This window comes from Narcine bancroftii, chromosome 13 (genome assembly GCF_036971445.1).
Source record: "Narcine bancroftii isolate sNarBan1 chromosome 13, sNarBan1.hap1, whole genome shotgun sequence".
NCBI classification, from domain to species: domain Eukaryota; kingdom Metazoa; phylum Chordata; class Chondrichthyes; order Torpediniformes; family Narcinidae; genus Narcine; species Narcine bancroftii.
The window spans coordinates 17,585,367-17,607,303 of NC_091481.1; the positions used below are offsets into that span (position 1 = coordinate 17,585,367).

At 39.9% G+C, this 21,937-nt stretch overlaps 1 protein-coding gene across 10 annotated transcripts in view; it reads right to left on the bottom strand.

The window, feature by feature from the left end:
* LOC138748142 (voltage-dependent calcium channel subunit alpha-2/delta-1) overlaps positions 1 to 21,937 on the bottom strand; it is a 506,771-nt gene that overhangs the window by 184,331 nt on the left and 300,503 nt on the right. For all 10 annotated transcript variants that reach the window (XM_069907870.1, XM_069907873.1, XM_069907871.1 and 7 more), the window contains one exon: positions 11,690 to 11,821. In XM_069907870.1, coding sequence (XP_069763971.1) covers positions 11,690 to 11,821 — 132 coding nt within the window. The remainder of the gene's footprint in view (positions 1 to 11,689; positions 11,822 to 21,937) is intronic.

Consider the following 21,937-nt stretch of genomic DNA (forward strand, 5'->3'; position numbering starts at 1 on the left):
TATCTGCAAGAACCCAGTTTTGAAATTTGTATAGGAAACCATACTGTGGGACTATGAAACACCAAAAAGTTCAAGATGTTATTGGGGTTGGAAATTGATCCCCAAACATGACAATAAGATGGCTGCTATCACTGGTGCACAACTGTGGGGAACGAGGGAGCAGAGATGCAGCGCTCCCACGGGATCCAGCCACCCAGTTGACTGCCGTCAGCTCCACATGGGATTTAAACAGCCCGTTGAGGGAGCCGAGGGTGGGTATTATTTGAAATCCTGTGACCACGGGTCTGCATCCAAGATGGCGGCACTTATGATCAGCAGTACCCACGAGAGGCTGCAGAGGACTGGAACAGGGCATCAGAAGACGGTAAGATCACCCACTCCTCCCCCCCCACTGGTCTGAGAGGAATCGGTGGAGACGACCAGTGGGGATAGCGACCAGTGAGGGGGCTCTGCTGCTATAGCACCTGTGCATGCAGAGGGCTGCTGGCGACTTGAGGCGAGGAACCCGCGGATGCTGTGGGGTGCTGGAGACTGTTGTCGGCAGACTCGTGCTGGGCTGCGGGTGGCTGGAGACTGGCTCAAAATGGCTGAAGGGATAGCAGGAATCAGAACCGGGATGCAAGGAGGTGCCAGGGATGCTGAAGGGTTCCTGACCGTGTCTGAGGTTTGGATCTGGACTCGGGTTGCCGATGGTTTGGACTGAACTCCATGTGGCTGCAGAAGCCCTGGAGGTGAATCTATGGAAACTCGGTGACTCTGGGGGCACTCACTTTTGCTTCTCTCTTTCTTACTGTCTGAGGCGCTTAGGAAATTCATGCTGGTGCTTGCGGCAGACAAAAGCGAATTTATTATTACATTTGGATGTCAGTGAATCGCCCACTCTTGGGTAGAAATGGAAATGCAGTTCTCCAAAAACACTTTTAAGTTGGCAATTTTAGGATATTTTTTTACCATTTTTCCTTTTCCAAAATAATGCATAATCTGTTGATGAGAAATAGGTTGCGAATTTGGGCTCAATTTGGGAATTAATGGTTTTTCACTGGCTACTCCTAAATTTAGATAACCATCTTTTTCAACCGCCTTTGTTAGACACAGGTTTTAGGGAATGGCATGGTATAGGTATTCATAGTTTTAATTATATTCAAGATAATTTTGCCTCTTTCGAATAATTATCAGCTAAATTTAATCTACCGAATAGGCACTTTTTAAGATATTCACAAATTAGACATTTTGTTCAGTCTAAGCTTTCGGATTTTCCGTGTATTTCCAACACTAATATTCTTGACCTGTTTTTTTAATTTACGGTTTTATTGTCATGGTGGATTGGTATCAAGTATTTATAAGAATTTATTGGATTTAAAATCAGTCTCCATGGCTGAGATCAAGAGCGACTGGGAACGACATTTGAACAGAACATTCTCCGATGAAGGTTTGTACTCTCAGCTTGATTAATGATTCCTCATTTTGTGCAAGGCATTATTATAATTTAAGGTGGTACACAGATCTCATATGTCCAAACTTACATTATCTCATTTTTATGCAGATATCGATCCACTATATGAGAAATGTATAATTTTTGAAGCTTCTCTGATTCATATGTTTTGAGAGTGCCCAAATTTAGAGAGATTCTGGAAAGACATTTTCCAAATTTTATCAGCGATTCTTAAGATTAATTTGGAACCTTCCTTTGTTTTGTTTTTCTTGTGATTCAGATAAACCTATATAGCCGTCTCAGGAAAAAGTTTTAGCTTTTACCATGTTGATAGACAGACTAGCAATTTTAAAGAAATGGAAAGATGATTCATCCCCTACACATACACAGTGGTTATTTGATGTAATGTCCGATTTACATTTAGAGAAAATTAGATACAATATTAAAGAGAGTAAGTTTCAATTTTATGAGATTGTGGGGGCCATTCTTAGATTCCTTTTTATAATTGGAAGAATTCACAATTATTGTATGTTCTGGTAGTTCATTGCCTGTTCTCTGGGGGTCACCAGTGGTTCCACATTGTTGATCTTTTTTTGTTAATTTATAAGGTAACCTTGATTAGAATGAGGGGATAGATTTAGAGTTAGTTTTTTGGTTTTTTTCTTTAACATGGTTGCAGAGATAATTTCAATTAAATGTTTTTGAGGTATTGTAAGCAATTATTTTTTTTTATTAAAATTTTTTATTTTTCACACCATAAATCACATTTATTGATGTTGTTTGTCAATTCTGCATTTAGATGCTAAACTCAATAAAATATTTTTTTAAAGAAAAATTTCATGTAGTATGGCACTGTTTTATTACTATAATAATAATAAATTGAATCTTGACATTAAAGTAGGATGCCGTAAAGATACAATGCTAATTCTGGAAAAATTCAATCCATTTTGAGATAGGTCAAATAAAATTAACAACAATAAGAAGAAGTGGAATTTCAAAATGTTTTCTTCTTGGATCAATGTGTTGAGGAACTAACAAGTCACTGGACCATCCTAGACTGGATTCTAAGTCATGAGAAATGATTAAATAAACAATTTAGTTTTGTGGGGGTCATTGAGGAAGAGTCAACACTATCTGATGGAATTCTTTGTCACGTTGGAGAGTGATAGAACTGATTCTGTGACTGGAGTCCTGAATCTAATTGAAGGAAAATATGAAGGTGTGAAGTGCAAATTGCCTGCGATTAGAATTAAATTAAATCAATCACAATGGAGTAAAGAGAAACTGAAATGATTAAACACCAATAAATCCCCAGGGTCCAAAAATCAAAATCCCTGACTGTTTAAGGAAATGGCCCCAGAATTGGTGGTTGCATTAATGGTTATTTTCCAATGTTCTGTAGATATTGGGACATCTACAGAAATTCTAAGATTGGATAAGAGCTAATGTACTCCAATTCTTGAAAAAAGAGAGTGGAATCGGCAGTGGGGAAAATGTAGGAATCTGTTACCAAAGCAGAATATTTAGATCAGAGACAAGGCCAACATTGATATATTAAAGGGGAAATCACTTCTGCCAAATCCATTGGAATATTTTGAGGATGTAATCAATAGAATAGATGAGAGAGAACCAATGGATATGATACAGACTATCCCTGGGTTACCAATGCCAGATTTTGGCACACCTGCATATAATTGAGTTCCCTTGATATTATTACATTCAAAGGTCCAAAAACGTGCTTATGTCCATTCCTTCAAATGGCAGAATTTGCTTCCTCACATTCCACTTTGGTTCTTTTTTACATCTTATGATGCCATTCATTACAATACTGTTCCAGTTACCATACTGAGTGACATTTTTGTATTTTCCAGCCTACAGACAAAATTAATTCCAGAACATCTATAAAAACAGACCTGTTAGTTACCAGGGTACAGCTGAATTAGCAGACTTCAAGAAACCTTCCAGTAGGATCCCATGCAAGAAATTAACATCGAACATTAAATATGTGGGTTTAGGTGTAAGAAGTGGTTATAGACAGAGAACTGAATGGGCAACAATAAATCTCAGGATGAGTGCTGGGCCCCAGCTATTTACAATATGAATTAATGATTTAGATGAGAGAAGTAAATGCAATATCTCCACATCTGTCGATGACACAGAACGAGAGGGCAGGTGAGCCTTAAGGAGGATGCAGGAAAGCTGCAGGTTGATTTGATAGGTTGAGGGAGTGGGCAGAAGCAGGATAATGTGGATACAGTATTTCAACAGATAAAGAAAGCTGTAGGCGCAACAAGACCTGGGTGTTGTGCACCAGCCACTGAAGGAAAGCATACAGGTGCAGTAGACATTTAAAGTAGCAAATCATATGCTGACCTTCAGAATGGGACAATTTGAGCACAGGAGTACAGATGTCTTGCTTCATTGAGGATGATGCACCATTTTGGTCTTCTTATCTGAAGAAAGATGTTCTTGCCATGGAGCAGTTTGGCAAAGGTTTGCCAGACTGATCCTCAGGACAACAGGAACATCACATGGAGAGATTGGGTTAAATGGACTTGCACTGTATACACTAGAGTTGAGCCAGGGCCAGGGGCTAAGGTTAAAACTGAAAGTTATGTTCAATTAAATATTCAAACAGCCATCTCACTAAATTTTCCCTTCTTCTATCCAATATATCATGGTATTTTAGAGCATACACGTGGCCACCATTTTTTTTAATATACATCCTCTCCGAATCCAGTTCTACATTGATTACTGGTGAAAATGTAATGTATGTATTCACAATCTCCACTTCATGGTTTTATGCTGCATTATCAGTGTTTAAAAAAAATTCACTTTTGGACAGTGAAAATATTTGAATTCATTATTAGATTATGTATGGCAGAGTGGAGATAGGATCATCTATCAGTGGAACAGACAACCCACCCACTGCCAACAATACAAACATAAAAGGATGCTGTAGAACTATACAATCTCTTCAACATTCTATCTCAGTGCAAACATCTGTGGACTTTCAAGCAGGTTGTTTCAATAAAATAGCATTTAACCAAATTCTCCATGAAACTTGTGCTCATTTCCTTCTTCTCATCCATGATATTGACCTTGACATCCTTGAATGCTATTTCTAAGTTGTTTGCAATGGGATGATGAAGAAGATTCAGAATGATTTGCACCCAGGTTGACCTGCCCTTTGCATCCTATCCAGTGTCTTCCCAGAAATCAAAGTCAGAAACTGACAAACCCCTTGGCCTAGCAATGCAACTGATGGCAAACTGGCAGTGAAATCAGTGACTGACCTCAGTTACCAGTGTGTGACGTACTGACCAATGTTTGTTCAGCAAACTCAATTTGAAACCAACACCACGCAGTGGTTCATAGCGCTAGTGACTGATAATTTCATTGTGCCAGGCAAAGAACAACGTTCCAAGAACAGCAAATTAAATTTAAATTTGTAAGTTTAGGCCCGGTAACAGGCCTTTCGGCCCACGATCTCATGCCACCCAATTACACCCAATTGACCTATAACCCGGTGCATTTTGAAGGGTGGGAAGAAACCGGAGGATCCAGAGGAAACCTAAGGGGACCTGGGGAGAATGTACGAACTCCTTTCAGACAGTGCCAAGTTCAAATCTGGGTCACTGCTGCCTACACTAACCGTGCCACCCCTTAAATTCAGACACGGTAACAGGCCCTGCCACCCAATTACACCTGCAGCACTGTATGATTTGAAGGTGGGAGGGAACCAGAACACCCGGAGGAAACCCATGTATACGCAGGGAGAACGTACAAAATTACAACCTTTATTGAAGAGTAATGGTTCAATGTCAGTCATACAATTAAAGAGCATCAGTGATCATGAACAATGAGTGTTGGGAGCAGGTTTTTATATCTTCTTCTTGAGTATGGTTCACACGACCAATAAGAAGAAATTCTGCCTGCCCCACAGGAAAACAAATCTCAGGGCTGTATGTGATGGTATGTACTCTAATAATAAATTTAAACGTGAACGTGATCTATCTGAGCATTTCAAAACAGCACTGGAGAGCGTGAACGATCTGATTCCTCTTAATCTAGATCTGCCGATGCATGAACTGCAAACCCATGAATGTTGTCAGTTAAACATGTAATGGGGATTAAATATGAAATTTTTCCATTGTGAATCAGCTCAGCTGCTGAGTGAGTAATTTTGAAATTACCGGTATATGTAATTCCATTTAACCTGATATGTAACACAAAGATTATGCAAAATCAATCTTTTTGCCAGCAAATCACTGAAGGCTTAGATAGATACAAGCAATATTTTATGATTAGATCTCAGGTTGCTTGATTATTAACCTTTACATATTTTCCACAGGAGTTCGACAAACTTCATATTTCACATTCAGGAAATTGCTGGTGCTTAGCAAAGAATTTTTTAAAATGTCCAATTTTTTTTATCTTTGCTTTTGCTCCCCATTTTGTAATCATTGTCTCAAAGTGTTACCCTTGCCTTCAACTCAGAGGCTGACGGCTCACAAAGGTGCTGGCACAAAGCAGAACTGATGGAATGAGGCGTTCTTTGAGGTGCAATTTCCAGTACAAGATGATTAAACAAAGTCACGTCAGCCTGTTCCAGTCAGCTGACACTCCCCCTAAACCAGAATAACTAGTCACAAATTTACAGTATCATATCATGTGTCCATTTTGTTGGAAAATGACTTAGATTTGACTTATTTATCTCTTCCTGCGGATCGTATGATTGCTTTTCTTACACTAATGGCTAGAAGATCTATACTATTAAATTGGAAAGAGGTAAATCCTCCCACTGTTTTCCAATGGTTTACCCAAACTATACTATGTTTAAATTTAGAGAAAATTAGAAACTCTGTCTATGAATCCCCTTCTAAGTTTGAGTTAACCTGGCGACCATTTATTCAATATTTTCATTTGTGGTGAGTTGATCTGGCTCTGTTTTCTTTCTATGATTATGTATGATAATTGGGCTGTAAGATGAGATCGGAGTGATCGGTGTGGTTTAGCTATATCTGTAGGTTTTTTTTTTAAAGTTTTTTTAATTCAGATTTGTTTTTTCTTCTTTTTTGGGGTTTTTTTTCTCTTTTTTCATATATTGTTATTAATTATATCTTTTTTTTAGAGATAGTTCACACCCTAAACTGATCAAAAAATTTTTTTATGATATATTTTTATTCTGTAATATTATTGTTTAATATCTCTGTATTAATTCATTACTTACTATGTATTTTTTTATATCTCTTTGAACTGTATGTGTTTATAAATTATAATAATAATAAAAAGATTGAAAAAGAAAGAAAGAAAGAAAATGACTTGGAGGCTGGATGGAGCATGTCTAAAGACGGTGGAAAATGTGATCCATTTATTCTGAAAACAGTCTCTTTACTGAGCAGAAGAAATAAAATGTTTAACTAAAGTTGCAGCACCTTTTCCAATTCGTCCAGGGACAATGCAACAAAAGGAGACAAGCTACTTATAAATTAGTCACTTGTAGCAACTGTTCACCAAAATGGTTTGATCAGAGCATCTCTATCCTGGCTTAGACTACATCGGCATTTAACAGTTGGGATGAATACTCTTTAATGAAATGTTGGACTTGTTCCACACAATAAAACAGCAGGAGTCTGTAAAATAACCACGAAATGCTTTGGGCGAACGAAAGGATTCATCTATTGGTAAAATACAACACAGCGTGTATTGTATTTCATCTGACAGCCACTAAAATCAATTCAAGAGTAAATTACTCACCAACTTCAATGATTTTATGCCAATCACCAATTTCCATGATTAACCTTCATACTGGATCATTAATTTAAGTGCTACAACTAATTTTAAGATTAACAATGCATCCAAGAATAAATAAAGAAAACATTACCTCTGAATCTTTTTGTATCATGATAAGTTTGCAGATAAAATGGAAGTTTGCTTGATAATAATTTCATGGTATGGTACTAACACAAATGGCTTGAGGAGAAGGAGGAGGTAACAGCAGTTTTAGAAGAGGTACTTGTTAAAATGATGTTACCTTCATTCTTTTCATCAGCTGAAGAGCTTGAGGCATCTGCTCCACTCAAGCCCCATATGAAAGGCACATGGGGTCAAAAGTTACTAAGTCGAGCCAATAATTTACTTATAACTCAAATCAGTAGCATAAAAATCAAAGGATATGGAAATAACAGCTGAAAAGGGATACATATTTTAAGTGCATGCCCATTTTGCCAAGTTAAGATTACCCATGTAGTCTTGCCTCACAGCGGGGTCAATTGACATGTTGCTATAAATATAGGTTTGCTCAATCATCCGAATTCATAAATTCAACAGAACTGATTTCGATTTGGAAAATGACAGCAATATTATTTATTCCAGCACATTTACCCCTCCATCGGGCGAAAGACCCCGCTGCTTAAACCAGCATACATGAGATTGATTGCAAGTAACTAGGATCAGCTACATCAAGGCAGAGGAAGATCAACGTAATCCCATTTTACAATAACTTCCGCGATCACAGAATCAGCAAAAATGCTTTCAGTGAGACTGCATTAAGGTCCAGATTTCTTGGCAAATATATGAGAGAGTTAAATATAGAATTTCACACACTGACATTTTGGAAGGAAGTACTTCCTGAAAATAAAGACCTGACCCTGGATTTCACTTGCTTCATAGAAACATAGAAACATGGAAAATAGGTGTAGGAGTAGGCCATTTGGCCTTTCAAGCCTACACTGACATTCATTTTGATCATGGCTGATCATCCACTCAGTACCCTGTTCCAGCTCTCTCTCCATACCCCCTGATCCCCCTAGTCACAAGTACTAAATCTAACTCTCTCTTAAATATAGCTATGGAACCGGCCTCAATCGCTTCCTGTGGCAGAGAATTCCATAAATTCACCACCCTCTGAGTGAAAAAAATCTTCCTCATCTCAGTCCTAAAGGACTTCCCCTTTATCCTTAAACTGTGACCCCTGGTTCTAGACTTGTTCCACATTGGGAACAATCTTCCTGCATCTAGCCTGTCAAATCCCTTAAGAATTTTGAACGTTTCTATTAAATCTCCAGCGAGTACAAACCCAGTCATTCGAGCCTTTCTTCATATGCAAGTCCCGCCATCCCTGGTATCAATCTGGTCAACCTTTTCTGCACTCTCTCCATGGTAATGATGTCCTTCCTCAGATAAGGAGACCAAAACTGAACACAATACTCCAGGTGAGGTCTCACCAAGGCCCTGTACAACTGCATCAATACCTCGCTGCTCCTGTACTCGAATCCTCTTGATATGAACACCAACATACCATTCGCCTTTTCTACTGCTTCCTGCACCTGCCTGCCCACTTTTAATGACTGATGCACAGCGACACCCAGATCTCTTTGCATCTCCCCTTTTCCTAATTGGATACCATTAAGATAGTACTCAACCCTTCCATTCTTTCCTTCAAAGTGGATAACCACACACTTATCCACATTATAATGTATCTGCCATGCATTTGCCCACTCACCCAACCTGTCCAAGTCACCCTGTACACTCTTAACAGCCTCTACACAGCTTACTATGTCACCCAGCTTCGTGTCGTCTGCAAACTATATATTGTAAATAACTGGGGTCCTAGCACTGAGCCTTGTGGTACCCCACTAGTAACTACTGCCATTCCGAAAAGTACCTGATTATTCCTACTCTTTGCTTTCTATCTGTCAACTAATTCTCTATCCATCTCAATACCATATCCCCTATACCGTGTGCCTTAAGTTTGTATAGTAATCTCCTTCTGAAAATCCAAGTAAACCGCATCTACTGGTTCTCCCCTATCCACTCTACTAGTTGCATCCTCAAAAAATTTAATAAGATTAGTCAGACACGATTTTCCCTTCATAAAACCATGCTGCTCTGACCAATGAATTCACCACTTTCCAGATGTGCCGCAATCACATCTTTAATAACTGACTCTATCATTTTCCCCACTACCGATGTCAAGCTAACCGGTCTATAATTCCCTGATTTCTTTTTCCCTCCCTTTTTAAAAAGTGGAGTTACATTAGCCACCCTCCAGTCCTCAGGAACTACTCCAGAATCTAAAGAGTTTTGAAAAATTATCAACAATGCATCCACTATTTCATGGGCTACTTCCTTTAGCACTCTGGGATGCAGACCATCTGGCCCTGGGGACTTGTCTGCCTTTAATTCCTTCAATTTATCCAACACAACCTCAAAACTTACACTTATTTTCCCCAGTCCTTCCGTCACATTAGCCCCATGGTCCCCTATTATTTCCTGAAGATTATTCATATTTTCCCTAGTGAAAACCAAACTAAAGTAGTTATTTAATTGGTCTGCCATGTCCTTGTTCCCCACGACCAATTCACCTGTTTCTGACTGCAAGGGACCCACATTTGCCTTTACTAGTTTCTTTCTCTTGACATATCTATAAAAACTTTTGCAGTCATTTTTTATGTTCCCTGCCAACTTTCTCTCATAATCTCTTTTGCCTTTCCTGATTAATCTCTTTGTCTTCCTCTGTAGAACTCTGAATTTCTCCCAATCCTCTGGTATTCTGTCTATCCTGGCTAGTCTATACGCTTCTTCTTTACACTTGATACTCTCCCTGATTTCCTTTGTTATCCAAGGATGTACTACCCTCCTTGAGTTATTCTTTTTCCAAACCGGGATGAACAAATGCTGTATTTCATCCAGGTGATCCTTAAATGCTTGCCATTGCCTTTCTACAGTTAATCCTTTAAGTAACATTTGCCAATCTAACTTAATCAATTCGCGTCATATCCTCAAAGTCACCCTTCTTTAAGTTCAGAACATGAGTTACAGAATTAACCCTGTCACTTTCCATCCTAATGTAAAATTCCACCATATTGTGGTCACTCTTGCCCAAAGGACTTTGCACAACAAAATCGTTAACTAACCCTTCCTCATTACTCAGAACCCAATCTAGAAAGACCTGTTCCCTCATTGGTTCTTCAACATACTGGGTTAGAAAATTATCCCGTATACTTTCTAAGAAATCATCCTCATCAGAACCCTTACCAATTTGATTCATCCAGTCTATATGGAGATTAAAGTCACCCATTATAACTGCCTTGCCTTTGTTGCACGTATTTCCAATTTCTTGTTTAATGCCATCCCCAACCTTTCTACTACTGTTAGGTGGTCTATATACAACTCCCACTAACGTCTTCTGCCCCCTTGCATTTTGCAGCTCAACCCACATTGATTCCACATCATTCAAGCTAACATCCTTCCTTTCTATTGCTTTTAACTCCTCTCTAACCAACAATGCTACCCCATCTCCTTTTCCTTTCTCTCTGTCCCTCCTGAATATTGAAAATCCATGAATGTTAAGCTCCCAGCCTTGGTCCCCTTGAAGCCATGTCTCTGTGATCCCAACTATATCACAGTCATTTACAGCTATCTACACATTCAAATCACCCACCTTATTATGAATACTCCTTGCATTAAGACACAAGGCCTTCAAGTTTGTTTTTACCACAGCCTTAACCCTATCACCATGCTGTAAAGTGGCCCTTTTACATTTTTGCCCTGAGGTTACCTGCCTGCCTCTTTTGCTTTTCACCCTCCTATCTCTGACTTCCCTCATGCTAAACCCCTCCGTCTCTCTACTCCTGATCCCATCCCCCTGCCACATTAGTTTAAACCTTTCCCAACAGCACTACCAAACACTCTCCCGAGGACATTGATCCCGGCCCTGCCCAGATGGAGACCGTCCTGTTTGAACTGATCCCATCTGTCCCAGAACTGATTCCAATGCCCCAAGAATCTGAACCCTTCCCACCTACACCACTGTTCAAGCCACATATTCATTCTATCTATCCTGCAATTCCTACTCTGACTAGCTCGTGCCACTGGCAATAATCCAGAGATTATTACCCTAGAGGTCCTACTCTTTAACTTCCTTCCAAAGTACTCTTGAATAGGTCTTGGAAAATGTGGCAATTTCAAGAGTTTATATTGCAATGTCCAACTTTACAGCAAATGTAAAAACAGATCTAACAATGGACCAGAGCATCACATCTTGTGCTTAACACAAATTTGATGGCAATAGCTTAGAAAGAAATTGCTTCTCCCAAAAGGCCATACAGTGGGTTATGAATCTTTTATAAATGATTTTATAAATGCTGCTTCTGCCATACACAAGAAGACAGACATTTCAACAACACCACTAAAGTGAAATTCCAAGTACCACTGTACTATTGATATTTTTATCTTGCAAACTTTGTTTACCTGGATAGTATCTAGCCAGGCCAGTTGCACTTCCAAAAACCTGCCACATTAACGTAGGATCTTCTTGTTTATTATGCTTGAAAACAGGATCTAGCGCACCCGTCCAGTTGAGTTCATTTAAAACAATTGTTGCTGCAAAACAGAAAAAAAAGTTATTTTTCAGCCAATTACTTCACCACTCAAATTGAAAATGCCTTCTCGTGAATAATTTCTGGATGTGAACAGTATGGAGACATCCTGCTATTACTTAAAGCTGAAGAGCCTAAGAGAAAGTAAACAACATATTTCTCTCTTAAAATAATCATAATAAATCTGGTATAAAGATTATTTCTGTTACAAAGTGTAGAGAAAGATAAATTAATTTGTCAATTGCCAGTGAATATAATGACTTTCTATGTGTTATATCAGCCATGATCAAGATTGGTTAGGACTTGTTGGGCTGATGGCTGCCTCTCGATAATGAGTTCAATAATGGAAGCGAAATGTTAAAGAAAGATTCCCACTTTACACTTGCAAAGATTTTTTCCACATATTTGGCAACCAGAAGAGACCATTCCCTGGACAGATTCAACACCTTTTTAAATCCTCATTTCATTGAATGTTTTTCAAAAGAAAAGCTAAATATTCTATGAAGTATGACCAAAATTTAGAATTTGCTTGTCTCCATATACTTTTGTTGATTGAATTTCTCTTTAACTTTGATGAGTGTTTCACCTCAGTCACACTGAAGTCTGAGAAAGGACCTGGCAAAACCACACCACAAAATAAATGTAGCACCTGCTCAGAAAAAGGCATTTTGTCATATTTCCAATGCACATTTCCACTTCAATCATCAAGTCTTTAATTCTTAGAGTATCCCCATAAAAACCATTTCTCACAAATGCTCCTCCTAATCTACTCATTTTACTGACCTCACTCCTGATTATCCCACCATTCTCCTGCACAGGAAATTATTGAAATATTTAGACATGCATACAGCACGGTAACAGGCCTTTTCGGCTCACAAGTCCATGCTGCCCAATTACACTCAATTGACCTGCACTACATTTTAAAGAGTGGGAGAAAACCGGAGCCCCCGGGGGGAACCCCACACAGACATGGGGGAGAATGTACAAACTCCTTACAGACAGCATGGAATTCAAACCCAGGTCCAAATTACTGGTACTGTAACAGCGTTGTGCTAATTGCTATGCCAAACGTGCTGCACCCTAAAGAAGCCAATTAATCTAACACCCAACTACCATGGCTCTGAGTTGAGGGAGGAAACTGGAAAACCTGGGGGAGCCTCATGTGGTGACAGGAGTACATATATGCGGGAGCCCAGGTTTGTTTCTGTCTCATAGAGTGGTGAGACACACTCTTCACAACACTACCACACCGCTCTGAGCTTATTTTTTATTTTTGCAACATCTGGATATTAGTCTTGGAAATGGCACAGCTGTAAGATGCAAGGCAATTGGCTGCCTTTATCCATTGACAGTGAAATGGTCAAACAGAAGCATCTTAAAGCTCCATCAGATCAAGATACTTTAAAGATCAGTGTAATAACTATGGTAGATTATAACGCTTCCATCTGTGGCAGCACCTCTACATCCAACAGGAGGAAAACTCAACACATAGTCTCGAAACCTGAAAAAAGTGGAGAAAGCAGATTCAATCATGCCTTTCAGGAAGAAATTGGGCACAGACGACAGCAAGTAACCTCAATGATCCGAGCTTGAATTCCAATTGTGATCCTGATTCGGATTCAATCAAACCATCATTTATTTCAGAATTTAGAATCTCCAGGCAGTGGAATAAAAAAGTCAAAGCTATAATATTTCAATCGTTGCTAGTTAAACTGTGTATAGGAAAGCCAACCATCATTCAGGAATTTATCACTGTAACAAAGGTGTAATCCAAAGCTTAGTTTTGCATTATTTGGCTTCAGTTCTCATCTGACATAGATCAATATATTAATTTCACTGCAACATGGCAATAGAAAATGAAATCTTTCATTGCACAATGGGAATAACACCAACTGGGTGATTTTTTTTTACAGATAAGCATCTTCATTCTTTTATTGCCAATAAATGACTGAAAATTGTGAAGTCTTGACAAGAACAATTTCAATTTTCTAATAAAATTGAAATCAATACAATGGTCTCATAGAACGGCTATCAAAGCAGTGCAGATGAATATAAATAGCAGACAATGTACTTGGCATGCTCTCCCAGAAGTGCGTAGGGCAACGTTGAACACTTAATTTGTGGTGTTCACTCAGCACTATTTCATATACACTTGTAAATAATTCACCACTTTAACTTTTTCAAAATCTGGTTATTCAGAACTGCTGGACTGAAAATGCTTAATTAGTGGCAACCCCACTTCCAGCTGTGTTGATCAAGTTACCTTTCTTAAATACAGGAAGGAATAACATTAAGACAGTTTTGGTTGTGGGGGATGGTGGTGGAAAACACATCCCGTTTACCCATGAAAACCTGAAGCCTATCAACTATAAATGGTTAACAATACAGAAACCTAAAAAGGATCATTATATTGACTTTCAGTCTTTGAAGAGAATACTAATTCCATACAGGCAAAGGTATCTTTTTTGAAGATATTAATTTACAGGCAAAATTATCTGCAGCAATTATTCCCCATTTCCTTTATTTGTGATCTATTATTTGAAAAGCTTTTCTTCAGATTGAAACCACAAACAGCCAATTCCCTCAATTTAAAACCATAACCACAGGATTGACACCCTGTGATTGTTGAAATTAAAATGAGAGTTGTCAACAGTAATACTATCGTAAAAACACACAGAGATACTGGAGGAACTCAGCCAGTCTTGCAGTGTCCATCGGAAGATACATTACCAACATTTCGGGCCTGTGCCCTTCTCCAAGGTATAAGCAAAAATCTTAATTAAAGATTAGAGATTAAGGAGGAAGACATTACGAGACCGGCTGAGTTCCTCCAGCGTTTCTGTGCGTTTTACTACCATCTCAGTGTCTGCAGACTCTGTGTTTCACAACTTTAAAACCATGGTGGATATTTCCTGACTTTTAAAGAACAAATCTATTTAACTCTTAAATACAAAGAGAGGGGGAAACAAGCAGAATCCAGAGTCCAGAATGGAATTATCATGCACACCCAACTAAAAAGTGCAAACCATTTGCGGAGTTAGTGCGATACCGTTAAAATAATAAGAATCGCGAAGGAGAGGAATTTGGAGGGCATTTTTTTATATAATTGAGTTTCAGAGAAAGAGAGAGGTGTCTTATAATTCAGGTTTAATATATGAGATCCTCAACCATTATGATCTGCTACGAGCAATTTTCAGTTACTAAAATAGAATACCGCATCTAATTTAAAAAATCACAATTGGTGCTTTAGCAGATTTAACATGAAATTTGAGCTGATTACCTTCCAACAACAACAAAACACATGCACCACAAAATGAGGAAAAATAATCTCATTTTTTTCTCATCTCCTCAAATTGCTTTCAAAATGCAAATCAACCTTCAAGTGACTGACTCCTCCATCTGTCGGGCTTCACAGAGCATTGAATTAAATATTGTCATTCAATTCTCAGATTACGTGTTGCAGTGGTTGTGCAGTCAAATAGAAGAATTTACAGAGGAAGTTTCCACAATCATCACTGAAATAAATGCCCATTTAAACCCTTTTGTTCATCTTGTTTGAGTGATGAATGTTGAGAGGATTGTTGGTGAAGCAGCTTGACTTGTTTTGAATAGTGTGCTTTTTTTTAACTTGTCCACTTGACCAAGGAGATCAGCAGTTAGTTTAACACTCTTCTCTTTTCTTCTAGCTCTCTCTCTCCCTCCTCCTTTTCCTCCATCTCCTTTCCTCCAGCTCTGCATTCACTTAACCATCCTCTCCCCCAATCATTTCTCATCTTTCCTCTCCTGTCTATGTCTGGTGGCCTGTGCTCCTCCCCCTTTCCTTTTCTTCCCTTCTCCCCGGTCTTTAAATATAGGTGCCTACTTGCACTTTGCTCACACCTTGAAGAAAGGCTCATTTCCCAAAACATTGGTTATATGTCTTTATCTCCTATGGGTGCTGCAAGACCTACTGAATTCCTCCAGCATTCTTGTGTTTTCATTAGAATCACAGCATTTGCAGACGTTTGTTTTTTGCCACTTAATCTCAAAGCAGGGGCGTATCTATGGGAAATGGCGCCTGTGGCACGGGTGGCCAACCTTTTACATTTCATGTGTCAAAATAAATGGCAAAAAGGAGGCCTCGTGAGAGCGGGCCTTGGTGCCACCACATTAGCTTCGGCCTTTTAATAATTGGAGAGCAAACGGGAGGTCGAGGAAGGGTGGAAGGAGAGGAGAAGACAGAGGTGTGCGTTCGTCGTATTTCGGGAGGTGGCGCTGGCAGGGAGGGGTGGTGCTGGAGGGGAGGGGGAAATCAGGCTCTGTCTAGGTGAATCAGGCTACTGTCTATACTAATCGTGCCCACTTCAAGTCATCGGAGGAGGTGGGGTGGAGAACACCAGGGGCCCAGTGCAGTGAAAGAGACCACCGGGGGCCCGGCTGAAGAAAATTATTTTATCACTATTAATAGCAGCTGCTAAGTGGCACCTCCCTTCATGTGGCATCCAGGGCACGTGCCATACCTACCATACCTTAAATATGCCACTGTCTAAAAGAGATAATTCCTGATACACCAATACATTTAATTGTATGTTTGGGATCTCTGATTAGATTTATATCAATGACTTTCCAACACAGTTGCAACTGGAAAAAGCTCAGATTTAAGTAACTGCTTTACTGTTTCATAATCAGCTGCTTCTTTCTTTCTTCTTTGGCTTGGCTTCGCGGACGAAGATTTATGGAGGGGTAATGTCCACGTCAGCTGCAGCCTCGTTTGTGGCTGACAAGTCCGATGCGGGACAGGCAGCTTAATATACAGCAAATTCACTAGAACCATAGCAGATAAAAAATCTTTTGTTTTTTTCTCCCTTTGACCTTTCTAATAATATTAACCTGTATCTCTGGAGATGTGCAACATCAGAAATAATCTTTTACTGACCCCAGACTGCTGGCTGTGTTCAAGGATACAGTCTCCAGCCAGGTGGGGGGGTTGGCTCCCAGCTCATTTGCGTGACCCCAGCACAGAAGAGGGTCTTTCCTCAGTTTCACGCACAGAACTGCTTTTCCTCCTGAGCTCACTGGCTGTCAAAACATTCCAGAATGGAATTTTTTTTTAAAGCAAAAAAAAAATATATAAAGATCCTAATAAACTCCCAATGCGCTTGAACTTTTGTGAATGCAGGCATTCCCTATAGTATGTCTAAATTTACAAACATTCAAACAAATCAGGGGAAGCATTAAAATATCGAAAAAAGAATCCAATTTCTGTTTTTTTTTAAATGGACACTTAAATCTTATAAAAAGGCAGCGTGGTTAGCGTAGCACCATAACAACACCAGCAACTGGGACTTGGGTTCGAATCCCGCACTGTCTATAAGGAGTTTGTATGTTCTCCTCGTGTCTGTGTGAGTTTCCTCCCACCCTACAAAACAGTACCAGAGGTGTAGGTCAATTGGATGTATTTGGGCAACACGGGCTCATGGGCTGAAAAGGCCTGTTACTGTGCTATATTTCTAAATTTAAATTTAAATTTAAAATCATATATCCATACAACCTAATTTAAATGAGATAAATTAAATTAACTACATGGTCTATTTAGCGCTCCCCCAGAAGCGATTTTTTTCAATTAATTTCAATGAGGCCATGCCAGGAAGCAATCTGAAGAGCAAACCTCACATGCTGCCCTGTGAATCCCCACAGGGAGTTCATCCATACAGTGCACACGTGGGCCTTGGATGCTGCTACTAGCATAAGCCAGTGTTAGTGCTGGGGCTTCAGCTCTTTTGCAAGGAAGCATATGCAAGTCCAACACAAGTGTTTGCATCTGACAGCAGATGCTGCATCATTTTTATAGTTTGTCCTAGCCTTTCAAAGGACTCTGTGGCGATTTAATCCTCTTTGCTTTTACCTTTAGCATACCAAGCAACAGAAAAATAAACCTTTTGCCATGACTTCTACAAAGATGTGAGTGAAACACATCTGCAAATGGCAAAAAGACCTCGTGAGAGCGGGCCTTGGTGCCACCACGTTGGCTTCGGCCTTTTAATAATTGGAGAGCAAACCAGAGGTTGAAGAAGGGTGGACGGAGAGGAAAAGACAGAGGTGTGCGTTCGTCGTATGTCGGGAGGTGGTGCTGGCCGGGAGGGGTGGTGCCGGAGGCGAGGGGGAGTAAAAACACAGAAATGTTGGAGGATCTCAGCAGGTCCTGCAGCGCCCATAGCAGGTAAAGCTATTTCACCGATGGTACATCGGACCGGAGCCCTTCTTCGAGGTACAGGTATAAAAGGTAAGTGTGAGGCCAATTGTATCTATTGGCAATGACAACCAGGAACATGCTGGCACCTCTAATTTGATTAACAACTGGAGCTATGCTGGAATGCAGTGTGGCTGCCCCTGGCATTTTCAATCTCTGCTGAATATTGACAGCAAGGTTCAGGAACTAAACAAGTTGAAAATTACCCAGCTGAAACCAATGACAGAAAACAAGACAGAAACATGTCTTTTTGCTTCTGCAACAACAGGATCAGACTAATTAGCAAGCTTCTATAAAACCTGTCATCCTGGCAAGTCTTCTTGTTGTTTAATCCAGTCGAATTGTTCCGCTACTCCACATTGATACTCAGTGAAAATTTATTGTTCTTACTACCCCTCCATGTTCGCACATCCTGAACAACCCACTTTTCTGAATAAAACGTTAATACAATGAAACTTCAAGGATCATGTAAATTGAAACTCTGATATCCTTATTTCTGTGCCTATTTTAAATGTTGCACGTATATGCAAAGATTACAAAGACAGAAACTTATATTGGTCTTGCTAAACCAAACAAAAGCAAGAGTATTTTTGGCTTTAATCCTGATGAATCTATTTCTCCCTCCTGCATCAAAAGAAGCATCTTCCAAAGCACTGAGGGAAATGTTAATGAACAAAATGATGTTTCAGTGAAAATAAATTCTCAGCATACACCTCTGCCACCCACAAGTAATTTTAAATCCAAAGAAATTTAATAAAAACTTAATGAGATTACTTTCAAGGTGAGCAATAAAACAATCCACTTGAAAGCAAAGGCTGACGATGGAGTCTAATTTGTAGAATGGGCAGTGGCACTCTGCTGAGTCATTGCCCTTTGTTGCTCCACCAGGGTTATATATTTCTAACTCCACTTCCAAAGCCCTGGATATATTTTATTCCAGCACACAGGATTGAGATGAAACAAGAAGCCAACTGCACAGAGATCCCAAGCCTGTTTGTTTTAGACTTTTCCCTGATTGCCACTTCCAATGACTAGTTCCCAGCTTAATTTCCATTCCCTGGACTTGTTCCTCGCTAAGACTACGCTGTTGAAATGACTGCAAATTAAGACATCATTTCCTGATCCCCAACCTTCTGCAGTTTTCTACTCTTCTGAGCTGCCCTGGCTCGCTGGGACCCCACTTCTCTGCTGCAAGGCTGGTCCAGATCCCGCCACTCAGCTACCATACAGCCTTTATGGTGATTTCCATTTCAACTCCACTCTCCAAAGACAGCTTATTTTTTGCGGTGACTGATTGGCTTCTGTCAGTTGAGTTGGTAATTGTGGTAAACCACTGTATGTATACGCTCACAAGATTCACAAACGAACAGAAGCAGGCTACTAGGCCCATCAAGTCTGTTCCGTAAATCCACACTATGCTACTCTACACTAGTTCCAATTTCCAGCCTGTTTGGGCACACCCATTGGTTGACTGTGCCTGTGGCTCCTCCCACAGGCTCCAAATGTTCCATAGCTCCCTGCCAAGTGCAGAGCAGTCGAGCAGCATTTTCTAAAGCTAATAAAAGCCTATCAGTTCATTCATCTTCAGTCTTTTGGAGTTATTGATGGTGCATCAGCAATACACCCAGGAAATTTGACCCTGTACTGTGTAGTCTCTCATCCAATCCTGCAGAGTGGTCTCACTAACTTGCTGGGCATTCACCCACTCCATGACAAGTTGTTACCTTGATCCATCTGCTCTCTTCAGCTCTCTCCAAATCTGGATGGTCCATGCCATCTAGATTTTCAGATTCAGATTTTATTGTCAAGAGTATATATGTGACATCACAAACAACCCTGAGATTCTTTTTCCTGCAGGCGAGGCAGAATTACCACTTATTGGTAAAGCAAAAAAAAAACTGTACATGACGTACACATGTAAACAAATAAGCAAATGTAAAAACTGACTGTGCAATATAGAGAGGGGGGGGGGGGAAATCAAACAATAAAGTACAAAAGCAAGTTCTTAAATAAGTCTCTAATTGAGTTTGTGGTTGAGGAGTCTGATGGTGGGTAGCCGCTGTTCCTGAACCTGGTGGTGCGAGTCTTGTGGCACCGATACCATTTTCCTGATAGCAACAGTGAGATCAGACCACGTGCTGGATGATGTACACTCTTGATGATTGCTGCTCTCCGATGGTAACGTTCCCCGGAGGTGTTCTCGAAAGTTGGATATTGACTCCTCCCCATCATAGGCCTTCAGACATTTATTCTGAACTGCTTATAAGGTTGTTATTGTGAGATGCTCTTGCCAATACTTATCCTTAGCCTAGTGCAGAGGTTCTCAACCTTTACCAGTCTAAGGCCCACCTGGTTCCAGCCTAACATGGTGTGGTCCACCAGTGGCAACGACTGAGCAATATTTTCAAGTTAAAGGGAGCTCGGTAAGAAATACGTCTTTTATCTAATTTAAGTATTTTATTTAACATTTTTAAAGACCCATGTAGAAACACATTGCAGCCCACCAGTGGGTCATGGCCCATTGGTTGAGAACCACTGGCTAATATCACCAAAACAAATGATCTTCTCAACATCACATTATTGTTAAAGGAACTAGGCAGTGAATTAATTAAATGCATTGATTCCTACATTACATAAACCGCATTAGAAATACTTTGAGGCATTCTGAGGTCATTAAAAGTGGTCCACAAATATAAATCCTTTACCTTCATGGTCTCTTCTATATTATTAGAGCTTATTATTTCCTTTACATCTGTTTGCATTTGGGGTTCAACTGCTGTTGAAGACTTGCCCATAATTTTATCTTTTATTTCATTTTGGGCCCTATAGGTGTACACCTTAAACTTTTATTTTTCTTCTTTGGGAGAACCTCACTCCTGACCTTCACTGCTGCTTTATCTACCTGCCCCCTTCTGCCATCACTTCAGCTTTAAATAGCGTGAATTCTTTGACACCCCCCAAGATTTGAGACCCTCCCTCCGACAACTCCAATGGATTCTTCCAATCAAGCTTCAGTTCTTACTGGAGGAACAAATCAGCTCTGATCAGGCGTTACTGAGATTCACGGTTTAATTAGAGCCTTTGACATTACCAGTGAAACCATCCTCCTCTTCAGCCTCAATGCTTGATCTTACTTTTATGATGGTAGACACACCATTTCCAGCTCAACCCTCATTCTGCTTGCATTATCGATCTATTCTTGGCTTCCTCCTTTTTAGGTGACATGCATGCAGAGTTTTTGAAATATTAACAGCAAGTAACAAGGTAAACTCACACATCAGCACGAGCCACACAGTTCTCATGGCTCCTCGTGTGGCTTTTATATCATCAGTCTATTTGACTGACATTAGTCCTGAATGAGGCATAATTCTCTCAGCTAAGCATTGGAAAGAGGGACACAGTTGGCAGAGCGGTGAGAGCAACGCCAGCCATTGGGTTTGAATCCCGTGCTGTCCGTAAGGAGTTTTTATGTGCTTCTGTGGCTGTGTGGGTTTTCTCCAAGGGCTCCGGTTTCCTCCCACTGTTCAAAAAACATACTGCAGGTTGTAGGTCAATTGGGGGTAAATTGCGTGGCACGGACTCATGGGCCTGTTATCGAGCTGTGTAAGGGTTAACATATAAAGGAAATAAGTATCAATAAAATATTAAAACTAGAGAAACTGATGAAATTTTAAAACCTGACACACTTCATTTTTGAAAGCGGTTTCTATAGTAATGGCTATCACCTTCCTGCTCTATAGATCCTGACATTGTCCTGCAGATAGATTCGCAAGCATGGCCTCAGTATTTAAGTAAGAGTGGGAGAGAGAATACAGAGAAATTCTGGCCCATCCCAGAGTGGAGGACATACCTAGCCTAGTCTGCTGGTCATGTCCTCCAACTCAGCATCCA